Source organism: Mus musculus, chromosome 10 (genome assembly GCF_000001635.26).
Source record: "Mus musculus strain C57BL/6J chromosome 10, GRCm38.p6 C57BL/6J".
Lineage (NCBI taxonomy): Eukaryota > Metazoa > Chordata > Mammalia > Rodentia > Muridae > Mus > Mus musculus.
In genome coordinates, this window is record NC_000076.6 from 115,449,835 (window position 1) to 115,466,256 (window position 16,422).

Genomic DNA, 16,422 nt, shown 5'->3' on the forward strand with positions numbered 1-16,422 from the left:
ACTGAATGGTAGCAGTGCATTTTATTGTATGCTGGGAGTGAATGTTCTTGACATGGTCATGAAATGTGTGTATATCCACTCTAGGATATATGCACATATATCCACTCTAGGATATATACACATGTCCACACCTTAGACAATTTAAGATTGGTTTGCTTTTCATATGTTTTTCTTATTAGGCTTTAAAATGTTTTTTTTTCTTATATTACTAAGAAATTTGAAACTAGTTTGTAGACTATCATATCCAAATCCTCATGGGGGACAACAAATTACACTAAAGCCACAACTTAGGAGTTACAGGGAAGATAATTCAGAAGCTAAAAAATATATTTTGGTTCATTCTCATGAAAAATTTGAGTCCAACATATCTAAAGGATTAGAGCACAAATAGGTAGGAATATATACACCAGTACTTAAAAACATTAGAAGATCGTGCATTTGTCTACATTCTCAATCAATACACTTGAAAGAGCTAGTTTGTTTTGCAAGTCACACATTTTATTACAAATTTATTTTGAGCCCAGTAGAAAAGCAAATTCTGGATCTATTTACAAGCACTACGTATTTACATGTGTTATGTACAGTTAATGCATTGGGGAAATTGGCAGAGAAACAATATGTCTGGGAGAATAGGCTACTGTACATGGTTTATTATCATGTTCTTTAATGTCACTGCATTTTTCCTGTAGCAATAAATACAAGTCTATATGTACACATCTTATAAAACATCTCATAAATGTATTTTTTTTTAAATTCCACATTAAAACATCTGGTCAAAATAAAACATGCTTATATAAAAATAAATCTACCTAATGGCCTTTTGGTTCGGGTGCAGCAAAGCTAATGTAAGATCACAGAAGTTAAGAATAAACCTTTCGCTCTCCAGATTTAACAATTTGTCTTGAAACATCGAACACCTGCGTGAATATGGACTAAGCAGAGAAGTAATGAACTTCATATCAAGTGGTTGATCCGGAAACAAGACACAGCTAAAACCAAGCTAAATGCACCGAATCCTACTTTGCCCAGTTTCTGTTGAGTCCGAAGTGTGGAGAGGCATTGTTGCTCGAGCTACCAGAGATGGGTGTGTGAAGTTACACAGTGGACTTAACGCCCTGCGTTTGAGCACTGAAAATGCACAGCCATTTGAGAGAGTGATGAACATCTTGCCAGAAGCATGCTCCTACTCAGAAATAAATACAGATCCGACAATTTCATACTGTCTTTCGTAGCTATGACCACGGCTGACAACGAACTTTCTGAGCTTCAGACTCCAGGATTTTAAAAGACGAATCAGGATAACCAAATCTTACCTATATATAATTGCTCGAGGAAGATAACCAAATCTTACCTATATATAATTGCTCGAGGAACCATTTAAGTTAATGTTCCAAAAAACCTTGAAACCAGTTTTATCTCAGCAAGGGAGAATGCACTGGATACTTATCTATATAACCCAGTGTCTTTTTGTTGTTGTTGTTGTTGTTGTTTTTTGAGACAGGGGTTTCTCTGTATAGTCCTGGCTGTCCTGGAACTCACTTTGTAGACCAGGCTGGCCTCGAACTCAGAAATCCACCTGCCTCTGCCTCCCAAGTGCTGGGATTAAAGGCGCGCGCCGCCACGCCCGGCTTAGAAGCCAGTATCTTAAATTTATATATGGATTAAAAATGTCAGTCCAAGAAACTGGTGTCTTGGAAGGAGCCTGTCCGTCAAAAGGCAAAAAGACACACAACCATCTCTGTGTAGCCATTAAAACTAAACTCTGTGGGCAACATAGCCCATTAAAGATCCTTTTTTTTTTTTTTCTTAAAACTCTAACCTTTTAAACAAGGAATTTGTGGATTTAAATACACCCATTGAGTCATCCAACGAGTCTTCTCACTATGGGAGACTATGCTGGTGAGTCAGAAGAGACTACAATGCGAAGAGCATTTCAGGCTGCTTTTCTCATCTGGGTTCACCTAAGTGACTTGATGGCTTTCCTTCTTAGCTGAACAAATGATACAAGCGGTGTTTAATGATGCTCTCCTGCTCTAAGGCACCACTGTTTCCACACCAATTTAGAGATGTTTGCTTGGGTTTTAAGGTAGGTTTTTAGCTCAGCTTTTCTTAGCTACTGCTCTGATAGAAATCACTTTTCAGGTTTCCAACTCTTAAAAACGTTCCTCTCTCATAGTCACTAGAGACATGGGACAAATGCAACTGAAGAGAGATGACAGCTTTCAGTCATGGGGTAAGCTGGTGATGCCCCGGAAGTGGAAGGCAAGTCATAGGCTATGCTGGCGTGGGTAAAGGATACTAAGGCTTGGGTTGACTCACAGGACCGTTTCTCAACATCGTCCGAGTTAATGGACAGCAGACTCGCGTGTTTTGATCTCATCCAGAAACGGGTATGCTTTCCCAGGCTGCCCATATCCTCCTTAAAATGGGGATTGAAGACAATGTAGAGAAGTGGGTTGAGACAGGAAGGAAGTGGGACGATCACGAGAAGTATAAATTTAATGACGTCAGGACTGATAAAGGTGAGGTTTAGCAAAGAGGAGAAGGATAAGAAAGCCACGGGGCAGTAAAGGATGCAGTTGGCGAAGAGCAACAGAGCAATGTGCTTCACCATCGAACAATCCCAAAGATTCTCCAGCTCTCCTTTCTCCAAACTGCAGTAGAGCTTTGTGTAGGCAATGGTCATTATGAGGAAACAGAGAGAGTTGAGCAACACGAGAGCCACCATGTAGCCCGTGGTGCTGGGCTCCCCAAAGGGCAAGGGCAGGCAGAGGGGAGAGGCATTGTACTTACTGCCTCCTAGCAAGGGGATTGTGGCAATGGTCAGGGCCAACAGGACACATAGCAAAACGATCGCTCTCAGGCTAAAAAGGGGAGCTTTCACTTCAAACTTCGAAGAGCACTTGACAGAAAAACCTCGTTCCAGCGCTGCCAGAGTGAGCAGGAAGATCGACGATTCGGAAGCAAAAATGGACAGGAAGCCAACGATTTGGCAGCCGATTCCGTCTTCCCACCACGCACCGTGCTGAGCAAAACGGCCAAAAGTGAATGCATCCACGGCAGCCAGCACAGCACTGGAGACCCCCATGAGAATGTCCACTACCGCGATTACCCCAATTAGCAGCTTTATGGAAGAGATGTACAGAGGAGTTCTGAACACGGTCAAAGCCACCAAGGCATTGCAGGAAAGCGCCAGTACTGCCGTGGTCCACACCCCGATTCGGATCAGCCAGCTACCAAATAGGTGCTCACAGGGCTTGAAGGGACCTGAGCAGGGAAGGAAGAGAGAGAGGTTGTATCAGATTGGACTGGCAGATGTAGCAAACTTGCCAAGAGACGGAGGTCAGTAACCACCATTGTAACCACGGTGCCCGCGAGCCTCGCTCCTCTTTCTTAAACCAGTGGGAGGGTCTGCCTTGGAGATTCTGTGGCACTGACCCACTGATGCCCCAGGTTCTTGTGTTTCCAGAAGATGTATAGAAAAATAAAAAGGGGAAAACTTCACTCCCAAGACATTCCAGTGTGGGCAATGTGGAAAGCCAGATCGCCTGGGTTTCTCACTAAGACCGGAATGGCTTGTATGGCTCCACAGCCCAAGAAAGAGACTTGTGGGGAAGTAGGCCACAAGAGAGCAGGGCAGGCAGCAGGAGTGTGCGCATCATGGACATCTTAGGGAGCAAGGAACACATTAATTGGGAAAAAAGTATTAATCAGTGCCTTTCCCCACTAAATTACCTACTGTTTCCCCACTAGGAACAGGACAGTTTAACGAATTGAATATTTTAAAATTCATCCATATTCTATTTGTTTTCACGTGTTTCTTTTTTTTGTTCATTTTTTTGTTTTGATTTTTTGTTTTGATTTTTTTGTTTTTTAAAGAGATGCTCTCTCTACATAGCTCTGGCTGTCCTGGACCTATGCAGACCAGGCTAGCTTTGAGCTTTATGAGACCTGCCTGTCTCTGCTTCCCAAGTCTAGGTCTAAAGGCATCACCACACCCAGCAAGGGCAGAGTCCTAAGCATATTAAACAAGTACTTTATTCTTGGGCTAAATTCCTAGTCCCTAAATAGTTCTTTATAAAGAAGACCTAAATTATTTAAAAATGTATTGATTTGATGTGGGAATGGGTGTGTTAGTTGGGGAGCACCCTCATAGAGGCAGGGAGGAGGGGGGATGGGGAGTTTTCAGAAGAGAAACCGGGAAGGGGGGACATTTGAAATGTAAAAAAGAAAAAATGTATATATATAATTTATAAAAAAAGAAAAAATTCAAAATATCAATATTAATAAATTCACAAGGTTACATTATCAAAAAATGTATTGGTCATACAAACAAGGCTAGGTGGTACCATTCCATGCTGAGTAGTGACACTGCTTTTTCAATCCTATCTGCCTCGGAGCACATGCTAGCTAGTTTGTATCAGCCCGAGTCAGCAGGTCTCCACACAAGTTCTATTTGTGAATGGAGGGTGACTCCAGGGGATTAAAGCTTGTTTGTATTTTACAAGTTCTGACTGTCAGGCCCAGGGAGGAGCCACATGTGGGCAGAGATTTCGCTTCTGAAGTCTAGCCACCGTGGTCAAGGACCCTTGATACTGACGTCTCTCTCACCTGGGGAAGGCGAGCACTGCACCGAGTGAAGGGCCTTCAGGTCTTCCTCAAAGTCAAGTAGGAAATCTTCAAGGTCCCGCTCATCTGAGGGAATGAGAAACGCTTCGAGGGTTAGTTCTGTCTTTCTGTACCAGAAACCTCGACCTCAAGATGTGGATTGTCACAAAGAGAAATGAAGGCAAGACTTTGCTGCAGGTCGGCTAGAAGGTTCCTCGTGGATGTTCTTCTCTTCCATCTACTCTGGCTATACCGCAGCAGAATAGGGTGTGGGGAGGAACGTTCCCATAGTCTCTAGGTTAAAACACCCAAGCCCGCTGATTCTGCGGGTCCCTGGAGCTTGCGATGGTCTTAAGTTTCCCGGTGCAGGAAGCACATCTTACTCAGTTTTCTGGAGACTGGGGATGCGTTTTAGTGTTAGACTATTGTCTTAGCGTGCTCAGAGGCCAGGTTGGATTTCCAGCACCCAGGCAGGCACTGGGAAAGAGGAGTGACCCATGTTCTAACACTACAATAGCTATGCTGGAGTGTTCTAGGCTACTCTGACCACAAGAAGAAAAATCAGTTTTTCCCCCCCTTGGGGGATTCTGCATTGCAAAAGACAAAGTAATAGCAAAGTGCATGATTTAGTAAACTATGCAAAAAAGTTGTAATTTGATACACTTTTCCTAATGATGCACATATTCTTGGTTTTGTGTGAGACTTGGGAATCAGTATTTTCTCTCTGTATGTGTGTACACATGATTCTCAAAAGAATACGTGAAAAGTATGGAAATATTGATGGAGTGATCGCCTTTGAGCACTGTGTATGCTAAGGAGGACCTAAGTAGAAATATAAATGCCAAGAATTTACCCATAGCTGTCATAGATAGGTTTTGGTCTGCCCAGTCACTTCCCTTCTTTATCTCCTGAGACAAGGGTCTCTCACCGAACCCAGAACTCGCCCATTCAGCTGGGCTGGCTGTTTATTAAACACTAGTTATTTGGGTCTCACAACACTAAGATTACTGGTGCTAGCTGCCACATCCCACTTCATTATTGTTGTTGTTGTTTAATGTGGATGTTGGAGGTCTGAACTCTGATCAGATCGTCATGCTTACACACCAGGCCCTTGGCTAACTTGGCCCCCTCCCCCCGCTCTGGTGTCAGTAATTTGTCAAAACCTTCTGTGTCATTCTAACACGTGGCTCGTGGCTGAGAATCTCCAGTCTTGAAAATAAACTCCCTGAAGGACATTAGTGTTATTATGTAATCCCAGGGGCTGATGGAGTGTCTGAAAGATAATGGACTCTATGTTTTTAAATTTTAAAGCTTTAAGGAGTAAAAGCAGAAGAGGTTAGAGTTGATGGGGCAGGAAGAGCTGAAACCAAAGGAAGAGAGCGATTTGTGTTGTGTGACCTAAAACAAACAAACAAACAAACAGACAAACAAACACCAAGGCTGTTAGCTCCATCAACTGATGGGTATGCGGACAGGGTAAGGAAACTTAGCAGACTGGCTGCTGAATTACACGTTGGAATCAACAAGTCATTCAGGCCCTAAGAATGAGAAGCCTTTCTGTTGGACTTTGTGCAAACTCGCAAGGTTGGCAGGGAGTGGAGGGGGCGCTGCCCAAGGCGCCTCTTCATCCCCACAGGTGTGGAGATGCATTGCTTTCTGTTTAAGTAACGTCTTACGGCAAGGAAAGCCAAGGCTTTACAGACGTGATCTCATTTCACCTTCCTGACAGATACCCCTGTAGGGGACGAGGCGAACATGATTTAGAATTAGTTTCATGAGAAAATGAATTCTTAGGCCCTTCTGCTGCAATACGGAGGAATTTCAAATGTCCCATCCCCCTACCCCATTTCTCTGGGCCAGAAAATTAAGCATGGATTTTTTTTTTTTTCTCTCTCAGAGTGAGAAATACAGGAGAATATTTGAAAAATGGGATAAGAGTCTTTAAAAAAAAAGTTTGGAAATGTTGATGGAGTGATCGTCTTTGAGCACTGTGTATGCTAAGGAGGATCTAAGTACAAATAAAATTGCCAAGAATTTACTTATAAAATAGGCGGCAATTCTTCTGTCTTTGTGAGTCTTTACAGAGTAAGACTGATTCTCCATTTGCTGGGTGATTACACAGGGACTCCTGGCTTTCAGGGTCCATGTACTAACGTTTCACGACCTTTCTGACTATAGCTTCCTCCCCATGACATCAGTTCTTACCTTGAACTTGAAATAACCCAGCGTCTTTCTTATGAAGGTCGTCCACACTGTTGCCGTCGTCTTTATTCCATTGGTTAGAAATTTTATAGACATTCTCACACCCCCCAAATGCACAACACTGGTAAGCAGATGGCATTTCTATAATCCTATACAGGAGGGGGACAAAACCAAAAACATACACGTAAGGATGATGGGTCATGAAATAAAATGTTTATCTTTTCATCCAATATATAATGTTTACTTTGGAAGTTTAACCTAAACCAGTTACCCAAATTATAAGCTATTTGCACAATGGTGTTCCTTCTAGTGATACTTAGAACCACAGTTATTAAAATTTACCATCATGAAGTGTTTATAAGTAAGGAACTTGAGTGATGGGATTTCAATGATTAAAATTTTCCATAATAAAATGGTTTAAGAAGTGAACGGTAGGAAAATTATGGCAAAATTATGTTAATTAACTAAAATATACCATAACATTCTACACACGATTAGATTCTAACAAAGTTAAATGATGTAAAACATACTAGAAACAAACAACATGTTGTTTGTTTAAAATGTTGATCAAGGTGGCAATTTAAAATATACTTTTCTCTCTTCTGTACTATCTTTTGGGGGCTTTATTACGTTCTTCATTTTAAAGTGTGCAGGCAGGGTTTCAATTTTGCTTATAGAACCTTTAAGATGTTCCTTTATTGTTCATAAGCATAGCGGTTTTAAAGGGCACTGCTTCCTCAACTATTAACTTAGTCCATTTTATTAGAGCATCCACATTCTCAATGAAGGAAAAATTGTAAACAGAAGTGCAGGGCTGTTACAATGTTATTTAATTACACGGCCCACTATGTATCCCACGGATCAGTGCTTTTTAAACTCTTTCCATGAACTCTGTGACTCCAGGAAGCATCTTTGAGAGGGAAAGGAAATGTGGTCAGGAAGACAGTTTTCCATGTTAGCCTTGTCCTCACAGTGTCCTAGGGGTGGGGACTGAGGGCATGAAATGCATTTCACAAGGGTCTCATGACCTCACCAATATTGAAATCACAACACGACAACTGTTCTTTCACATGATCACAAATGTCTCTTGTTTGTTTTAATGACAAACTCACTTGAGCTCTGGGAAGTTTGCAGATGGTATCAGGCTCTGTAAGGCTCGGTTCCCTGTTAATTTTAAGTGAGTTAAACCATGTAACCCAGTCACAGGGAAGGACGACAGGAGATTGGATGATAGGTCCCTGCAGAACATCAAACAAGGCTTTTAGTAGTCTCCATCAGCATAAAATGTGCATGTTTACAAAAGCAGCCTAAAGATGACTTACACTGCTCAATAAAAACAAGCAGCGTCCTTCCCTTCAATGGTAAAGCTAACCTCTGTTGGTTTTAGTTTCCAATAGCTTTTTTTTTATTTACAATCAGAACACACACTAGGGGGACACACTTGAAATGCATCAAAATTGTTCTATATTTGGCCTCATTTTGCAAAGTAGAGGCATCTAAAATCAAGGGGGGAAATACATTTATTTGAAGACAGATAAGAAGGACTAATAAAATGCTTAACGGTTGATTCTGCCACCCCCTTCTGTCAGTGAGTGAGTGGGTTGGTGAGCAGTGGGAGGGGATAGGGGGAAAGGAGTTTTTGGATGGGAAACCAGGAAAGGGGATAACATTTGAAATGTAAATAAAGAAAATATCTAATAATAATAGTAATAATAATAATAATAAAAAGAGAATAGGACCTAACCAAAAAAAAAAAAATAAGGAAAAAAATTCTCATCTTAACACACTCTGGTTGCTCAGCTGTCACACAGTGATCCCCATAAGAGCTCATATGGCCCAGGAGGAGTAGAGCATCTTCCTTGGCCAGGAAGCAGCTCCAGACAGGGAGAACACAGCACACTGGCTATACATTGGGGGTAACATCAGACAGCTAACATTTTCCCTAACCAGATGGTCCCTAATTATTGAAAAAGTCTCATAAATAAGCAATACTCACAACTTTATTAGAGACGGCAACGTAGAAAACGCATTGGGGTGAATGATAGCAATTTTATTCCATGCTAAGTTCCTGGTTTTTAAAAAAAAAAAGACAAATGAGAACATTATGTTAAAAAGAACACTCAACATTTTTTATCATATGTATCCAGTATCTAGCCAACCTAATTTCTTTTTAAATGTGGAATAGCAGGATCATCAAATTCTCCTTCAGATAAAGATAAAACGACATAAAAAAAAAATCACTAAAAGCAGAACTTCAAATCAGCCCTGTTTGAAAGAATCAGGTAGATATTTTAGTTCTTATTAGCTTCCTGCTAGAAAGGTTGACTCTAACATGGATATCCATTTTTAATTGTCGTTTTTCTAAAATGACTGGAGATTGGGGGCTGGGAAGAGGCAAACATCAGGGTCTTCCTCTGACAAGAAAATAGAGTTTAAATTACAAGATGATCCTGGATACACAGGGAAATGGAACCAAGCATTTGTGTACACCATATCCGTAGGTCAAGCTCTGAAGTAAACAGATGTTTTCAAGAAAATTCTCACCAAAAGATACAGACAAGTAAATTCCTCATCGAGATAAGTGAAATAGAAGAAAGCATATGTTAGAAATAAAATCCTTCAAAGCAAGGAAAAATATTTTATGGAGAAATGAAGTCTACCTGCCCATACATAGATGTTGAAGTGTAGACAATTTTGCAGGGATAGAATCCTTAGTGTAAACTTCTCCAGATAATTCTTGTCAGAGGCAAGAACTTCCATATTTTAAAATCTGAACTATAAATTTAAGACCCTTTCCCTTCCTCTCCCGCTTCCTTTCAAAGTCAGAGCCTTGCAAGTGCTAGAAAGTCTTCTATGGAGATTTCATTTTTGAAACGTCTAAGACATTAAGATAAGAAGCAGACATTAGAAAGAAATCAGAAGTCGTCAGAGCCCACGATTCTCAGGTTCCGATGCTGGGCCCCTGAGCAGCGTCAGGCGAACTGAGTTCATAGACTAACCAAGCTCTTGGGGGATGGTTCCTAAACAGGCTTTTCTTCCGTTCCTGTGAATGTGGTGGCGGGAATACGATCTCAGGAGTCTTTCTACAAACCGTCGTCTCCCGTGTTTTTTGAGACATGGTCTCTCTCTGAGCTTGCGCTTACTTTGGGGGCTAGGCTGGCCGGCCAGTAAACCCTGGCCCTCTCCCGGTCCTCCCAGTGCTGGGATAACAAGTGCGTGAGAATTCACCAGGCTTTTCACATGGGTCCAGGAGTTGAACTTGAGTTCTCAGGCTTGAACTACTTCCAACATTTTAAATTATAAAACAGAATTAAATTTTTACATATCGATTTCCCTAGAAACAGAATCATTTCCTAGTATAGTTGTACTGAAACAGAAACCGTGGTAGGTTTGCGAAAACACAGATTCTCCGGCTCTGCTCTCTAGTTCTCCACACTGCAGACAGGGGCATTGTGCAGGCCTTTGAGCAGGCTTCTTTCCTTCCTTCCTTCCTTCCTTCCTTCCTTCCTTCCTTCCTTCCTTCCTTCCTTCCTTCCTTCCTTCCATCCTCCCTCCCTCCCTTCCTCCCTCTTTCTTCTCTTCTTCCTCCTCCCCTCCTCCTCCTCCTTCTCTTCTTCTTCTTCTTCTTCTTCTTCTTCTTCTTCTTCTTCTTCTTCTTCTCCTCCTCCTCCTCCTCCTCCTCTTCCTCCTCCTCTTCCTCTTCCTCTTCCTCTTCCTCTTCTTCTTCTTCTTCTTCTTCTTCTTCTTTCTTCTTCTTCTTTCTTCTTCTTCTTCCTCTTCTTCATGAAGAGTACAGTTTAAAGGATCATTTGGGAGCATAATCGAACATTTGCCACTCCTATTTTTAATTTTTAAAAATTTATATTTTGAGTCTTACTATGTTTCCCTGGCTCATTTGGAATCTGCTGCGCAGACCAGACTGGTCTCAAAGTCACAGAGATCTACTTGCCTCTGTCTTGCATGTCCTTTGATTAAAGGTCTATGTACCATGCCTGGATACAAATTTACTACTTTTAAATTTCTTCCTGGAAATTGTGAGGAGCAAAATATTTATTTTATTTTTTTAAAATGACAAAACAAATGTCCAGTAATGCAATGGTAAAAACAATGTGGCGGACCAACAGAGAGAAGTAGTCAGTGCTGAGGGGGTGCAGGGGGTCATACTCACAGAGATCGGAGGTTAAACAACTGCTGAAAAGTGCTGCCCTTAATTTCATAGATCTCGTTATGCCTCAGGTCACTGAAAAGAAAGAGTTCCAAAGATGGGTGTCAGAGTTAATGTTTCCAACAGACTTCTGAGGACTTTTTACACTCGGATTGAATGTCCTTCATCCACGGAGCAGAGGAAATGTGGTCTCAAAGGAAGTGTGACTATCTCTCAATCAAGAGATTGGGTTTTGTTTCATACATAACACTTCAATTTTTACCTTCACCTAAGTATTGCCTCTCTTTCCAAGAAGCTGGTTCTCTCAAGGGAGTATAGAACAAAATACCTATACACACTGTCATCACCCAGTGGGAGGAAAGATGTGCTTAGTGCTCAGGAGGCCTCAGCTTCTGTCCCTGCACTGCATAAACCAGGTCGGATATCGCATGTCTGCAATCCTAGCCCCCAGGCAGCAAGGAAAGGATGATCGGAAGGTCAAGGCCATCTCTGGCTACGAGGCTAGCCTGAGAGCCTTTCTTAAAAGACAACACAAGCTGGGCAGTGGTGGCACAAGCCTTTAATCCCAGCACTTGGGAGGCAGAGGCAGGCGGATTTCTGAGTTCGAGGCCAGCCTGGTCTACAGAGTGAGTTCCAGGACAGCCAGGGCTACACAGAGAAACCCTCTCTGGAAAAAACAAAACAAAACAAAACAAAAGACAAAACAAAACAGGGACCCTTGAGAAGATTTCATCTGTAAACCTGCTTGCCACACACAAGTCTGTTGGCTTTGGGTTTGATTCCCCCTGATCCCTGGAATATGAAGGAAGATGGAAGGAGAGAACTCATTTCACAAAGTTAGTGGCCTTTTGATTTCTACATGTGTGGTCTTGTACATAAATACCTGTCTTTCTCTCCACAGCCCCTCCCCCCCCCCCCCCACACACTACCATCACCACCACTAAAACACAAAGAATCATTTGAGAACACCTCTTTTACTGTTTCCTAAACTCTTAGTGTATTCATTAAAGGCCATCTGAAGCATCCAATTTATTTTTAATTATGTATTTGTGTGTGGGAATGTGCCTGTGAGTGTGGTGGCCAGTGGAGACCCGAGAAGTTGGACCCCTCACACTGGACATACAAGTGGTTGAGAGCTGACTGGTGGTGTGGGTGCCGAAGTCCACACTCTGGTTTATGAAGAGGACTATGTGCTCTTAACTGCTGAACCAACCATCTTTCTATCCCCTCCAGTCTTTACATTTTAGAAAATGAATTTATATTTTCTTCCTTCATCACCCGAAGGCTGAGAGAGGAAAACTAAGTGTGAAATGAGAGGGAGCTGATATTGTTTTTATGAAAATGGAAGGCTGACCAAACACAAAGCAATGTGGTTAACATTTTGTGGATGAAGGAGGTGACCCAAGGTTTCACCATATTCAAAATTAGCACCACCCATCGGAAGTGGAAGCTTCGTTGTATGTGAAAAGGAAGAGAGAACTTAGCCCGTGGGACACACGTCTGTCATTCAGCTCTTGGGAGACAGACAGGAAGGCACAGGAAGGAGATCAAGGCCAGCCTCAACTATATAGTAAGTTCGAGGCCAGCCTGGGTTGCATGAGACCTTGTCTGCATAAAAGAGGAAAAGTTCCCAAGCTCAGACTCACCCGATTCCCTATTACACTGGGCTGGGAAAAACAAAGGAGAAAACGGATGTCACAGTAGATGGGTGAGAAAAGCTCTGTTACCCAACTTTCCCGCACACTCCACCCCACGTCTCGTGGGCATAAGGATAAATGCCAATGGATTGCCAGTGAGGCCTGGGGTGGAGTAGCCGGTCACCCTGAACAATAGGAATTTGGGCTTCTGACTTTTTTTTTTTCTGAGTTACTTAAGGACTTTCAAAGACGTACATTTTCTGAAGTTTTTGGCAGCCTGACAAACTGGGTAAGTCTTCGAGTAGGTTGTAAGACAAATCTCTGGAAAGCAAAAGGTGCAAAAGAGAAAAATCTGTTACACATTAATCTTAAGGAAATGCGTCTTCCTCTTTTCAAAGCCCTCAAGACATGGCCGTGCCTCCAAGGCAAGCTCTGGACTCCCCCACAGCCCTGACAGCCCGAAGGTAGACACAGGCATTACTGGATTAGGCAAGGGGCTCATATATTTACTGTGATACTCCTTTAATTGATTTAAATGATCTACTTAATGAATTTATTTATTTTGTTAGTGATGATCTACAATGTTCTAGCTCTTATCTTCCTGAAATGAATACAGATTAAATTAAATAACTGTGCCCTTGTCTCTGGAAACTGCTGTTTCTCTACGGCTAACACAAGTCATTGCTGGTTCTTTCCTAATCAACTTAAAAACAAAACCCAACCATTCAAAACATAGCACTAACTTTGAAATCAATCACCATGGGGGGGGGGGCAACTAAGACAGGCTTCAGCCAAAACTCAACAAATTACAGAATAACAAAAACATCTGGACATATTTATACTATAATATAACTAATCTAAAACAAGCCATGGTAATTTGCAGAAAGTTAAAAAAAAGAAAGAAAGAAAACTAGTAGATAAAATAACATAGAGGTAAAAAAAATCTTGTCTCATGTTTTAGAAGTTATCAGCTAATCAACTAACCATTTTCATGCTTGATTCTAACTCTTAAAACCATCAAAACGACTGAAAAAAATCAGTATTATTTTTCTAAGAGGCTTTTAATTATTCTATCCTTATAATTGATCAGTTCATCCTATCCTTATCATTTATCCTACATTTATTGAATGAATGGGGTTTATACAGGAAGAATTCAATTATTGTATATAAATAATTCAAATGAGGCTGTCTGTAAGTATACATCTGTATTTTACACACAAGTTTCTATATAAGCACTAGAGGTTTGAAAGACTATACCCCTTTCCCCTAAACTAACAAAAAACCAAACTTACCAAAACAAACGAATGGAAAACCTGTATATCTATGCAAAATAGGTCTGTTTAACCATATGCCATGTTGTTGAACAGGAGTGACTTATGAAGATGGGCAAACATATTATCAAAGAGGATAATGACATTAATTTCTTCAGAATGCTCAGGGAGTCCATTGTTTCTTGTGCTTATATTATGTAGCTCAGGCAGTTGTTGAACTTGGCATCTTCCTGCCTCAGCCTCCCCAGGAACTGAGATCACAACATAACAATTCCAGGGTTAGTGTGGGCCAAGCATTCCTTGTACGGGCACTATGGTCATAGCTTTACTGAAGTTTAATCCTGGGATCACCTTATGACAGTGACACCATGGATATCCCCATACAGAGTGGGATGACTTCTGTAAGAATGTCAGCTCGTGAGTCGAGAACACACCTGTGGCCTCAATAGTGGACTGGGTGATTTCTACGACGGTAACGAAAGAGGGGAAAGATGCTCACTCACAATCATATCATATGAAACATTATATGTTAATGAATAAGAACGACAGCAGAGTTTGATACGTTGATCAAAGCCATGCTTCAAGAAAGCAATGGGATTTCCATTTTGTTTACTTCTATCTTGTATAGGCATGCTCACATAGTGTGGGTGCACTAATGTCCCATAATACCCAACAGTGTCCCATAATGTTGGGGTCAGATGATAACCTCAGGTGCTGCTCTTCACCAAGAGCAGTGCACGTAACCGCTGGCTCTCCTCTGTAGTCTTAGCAGTTAGGGAAACCATGGAGAAGAACCACCAGTTGGAGACCAGTTGGATCAAAGCTTCCAAAAGACCCTCTAGTGAAGATCAAGGTTCTAAATTGTAGTCCCCAAATCAATAGGTTTCTCTTGGTTAATATGCTGGCCTGCGCACTTACTGATGTTTGTTTTGGTCTTGGCTTTCTGCTTCAAAGAGAAGATACCTGGCAGCAGGTATGTGAGAAAGAACAAACGAGCTTTGTAGGTGGAACGTTGAGAATGGCAACACACTATCATGAAGCCCGAATACGTCCATACACATATTTCAAGTTCCACCCAGAAGGAATAGAATCTTTTACTGTTTGTTTACTTGCTTGAGACAGACTTGTTACTTAGCTCAGGTTGCTCTATAGCCCAAGCTGGCCTCCAACTTATGGCCCTTCTACATGGTTTTCCTAACTGCTAAGACTACAGGAGAGAGTCAGTGGTTAAGTGCATTGGCTGCTCTTGGTGAAGAGCAATACCTGAGGTTGTCATCTGACCCCAACATTATGGGACATTAGTGCACCAACCTTACGTGAACACACCTATACCAAGGTAAAAGTAAACAAAAACGAAAATCCCATTGCTTTCTTGAAGCATGACTTTGATCGTGTACCCAGGATTCTCAGTTCCTATGTCTGTAGCTGCTTCTCATAGAGAAATGTGGGCTGGGAGTTCAAGGCTTGTTTTATACGCCTTCCTTCAGACACGTGTGACTGACAAAGAATCCTGTGTGCTGCTACTGCACAGTGTCGCTGAGCATCTGCAGTGACACGGCAGCCTGGGGACCACAAGGAAGGGCAGAATCAATCATGCAGCAGACAGTCCCTTCCTACATAGCATCTGCACTGTGCTGGCTCAGCTGGCAAGAAAAACTTATGCTGGCATAATAGGTGGCTGGCTGATTGATGATAGACTTCTATTTCACGAGAGAAGAACCATTTTATAAGAGACTGAGGGTCCGGACTATCATGAGTCCCAATGATGCTTGAGAAGACAAGAGGGTCAAGTGGCGTTGACAGAAAAAAACAGAACAGAACAGAACAAAACCAAAGCAAAATGTCAAAATATTGTCATTCAAATCCCTGTAAACTACTTTTTAACAAAACATGGGAAAGGAAGGGGCAAATGAGATCGGAGGCAACAGAAATAACATTCAAGCTGGTTGGCCACTAGATGGAACAAACATTGGAACATGCTATCCTTAACTGTACCAAAAAATGTTCAGTCTCCCTAGCAAGGTTGGTGCCTGTTTGACAGTTTTATTTTTGACATTAATATTGGGCTGTTGGTCCATTAGTCTATTTAATTCTACTCTGTGAAACCTTTAGAAGAGGAAATGCAGGGGTTTTTCTTGCTTGTACACATTCATTTTCTGAAAGGAAATGTGTATCAACTACAACACTAATGGGCAGCTGTTTCCTCTTGAAAACAGATACGCTGTCACGGCTACCAGGGTGATGGCTGGGAACCTGGCCCAGAGGAGGCAGAGGAGGAACCATGACCTCCTGGAGACCTGCAGGGAAAGAGCTTTCTCCTCGTTTCCGAGGCCTGTTGAGATACTGTCTGCCATTTTACCCCTACATGGAAGTTGCCTGTTTATACAACATCATTGCCTTACTGATACGCACAGCACTTGGAGATTAGGTAACTGATCACAGACGGCCTGGGGAAGAGATGAGATCTTTGCTCCAGTTAAAGTCCTGTTAAAACACAAGCCAGACAGAATTCTTTCATTCCCGTATCACACACTGACGT

General features: G+C 41.8%; 1 protein-coding gene across 1 annotated transcript in view; it reads right to left on the minus strand.

Annotated features, from left to right (window-relative positions):
- Nucleotides 1-479: 479 nt before the first annotated feature.
- Nucleotides 480-16,422, minus strand: part of Lgr5 (leucine rich repeat containing G protein coupled receptor 5) — a 137,467-nt gene continuing 121,524 nt past the window's right edge. The window contains exons 11-18 of the mRNA NM_010195.2: nt 16,296-16,367; nt 12,868-12,933; nt 10,979-11,050; nt 8,807-8,878; nt 7,923-8,048; nt 6,814-6,959; nt 4,612-4,695; nt 480-3,267 (exon numbers count right to left, since the gene is read on the minus strand). Of these exons, the coding sequence (NP_034325.2) occupies nt 2,180-3,267; nt 4,612-4,695; nt 6,814-6,959; nt 7,923-8,048; nt 8,807-8,878; nt 10,979-11,050; nt 12,868-12,933; nt 16,296-16,367 (1,726 nt within the window). The 3' untranslated portion in view covers nt 480-2,179. The remainder of the gene's footprint in view (nt 3,268-4,611; nt 4,696-6,813; nt 6,960-7,922; nt 8,049-8,806; nt 8,879-10,978; nt 11,051-12,867; nt 12,934-16,295; nt 16,368-16,422) is intronic.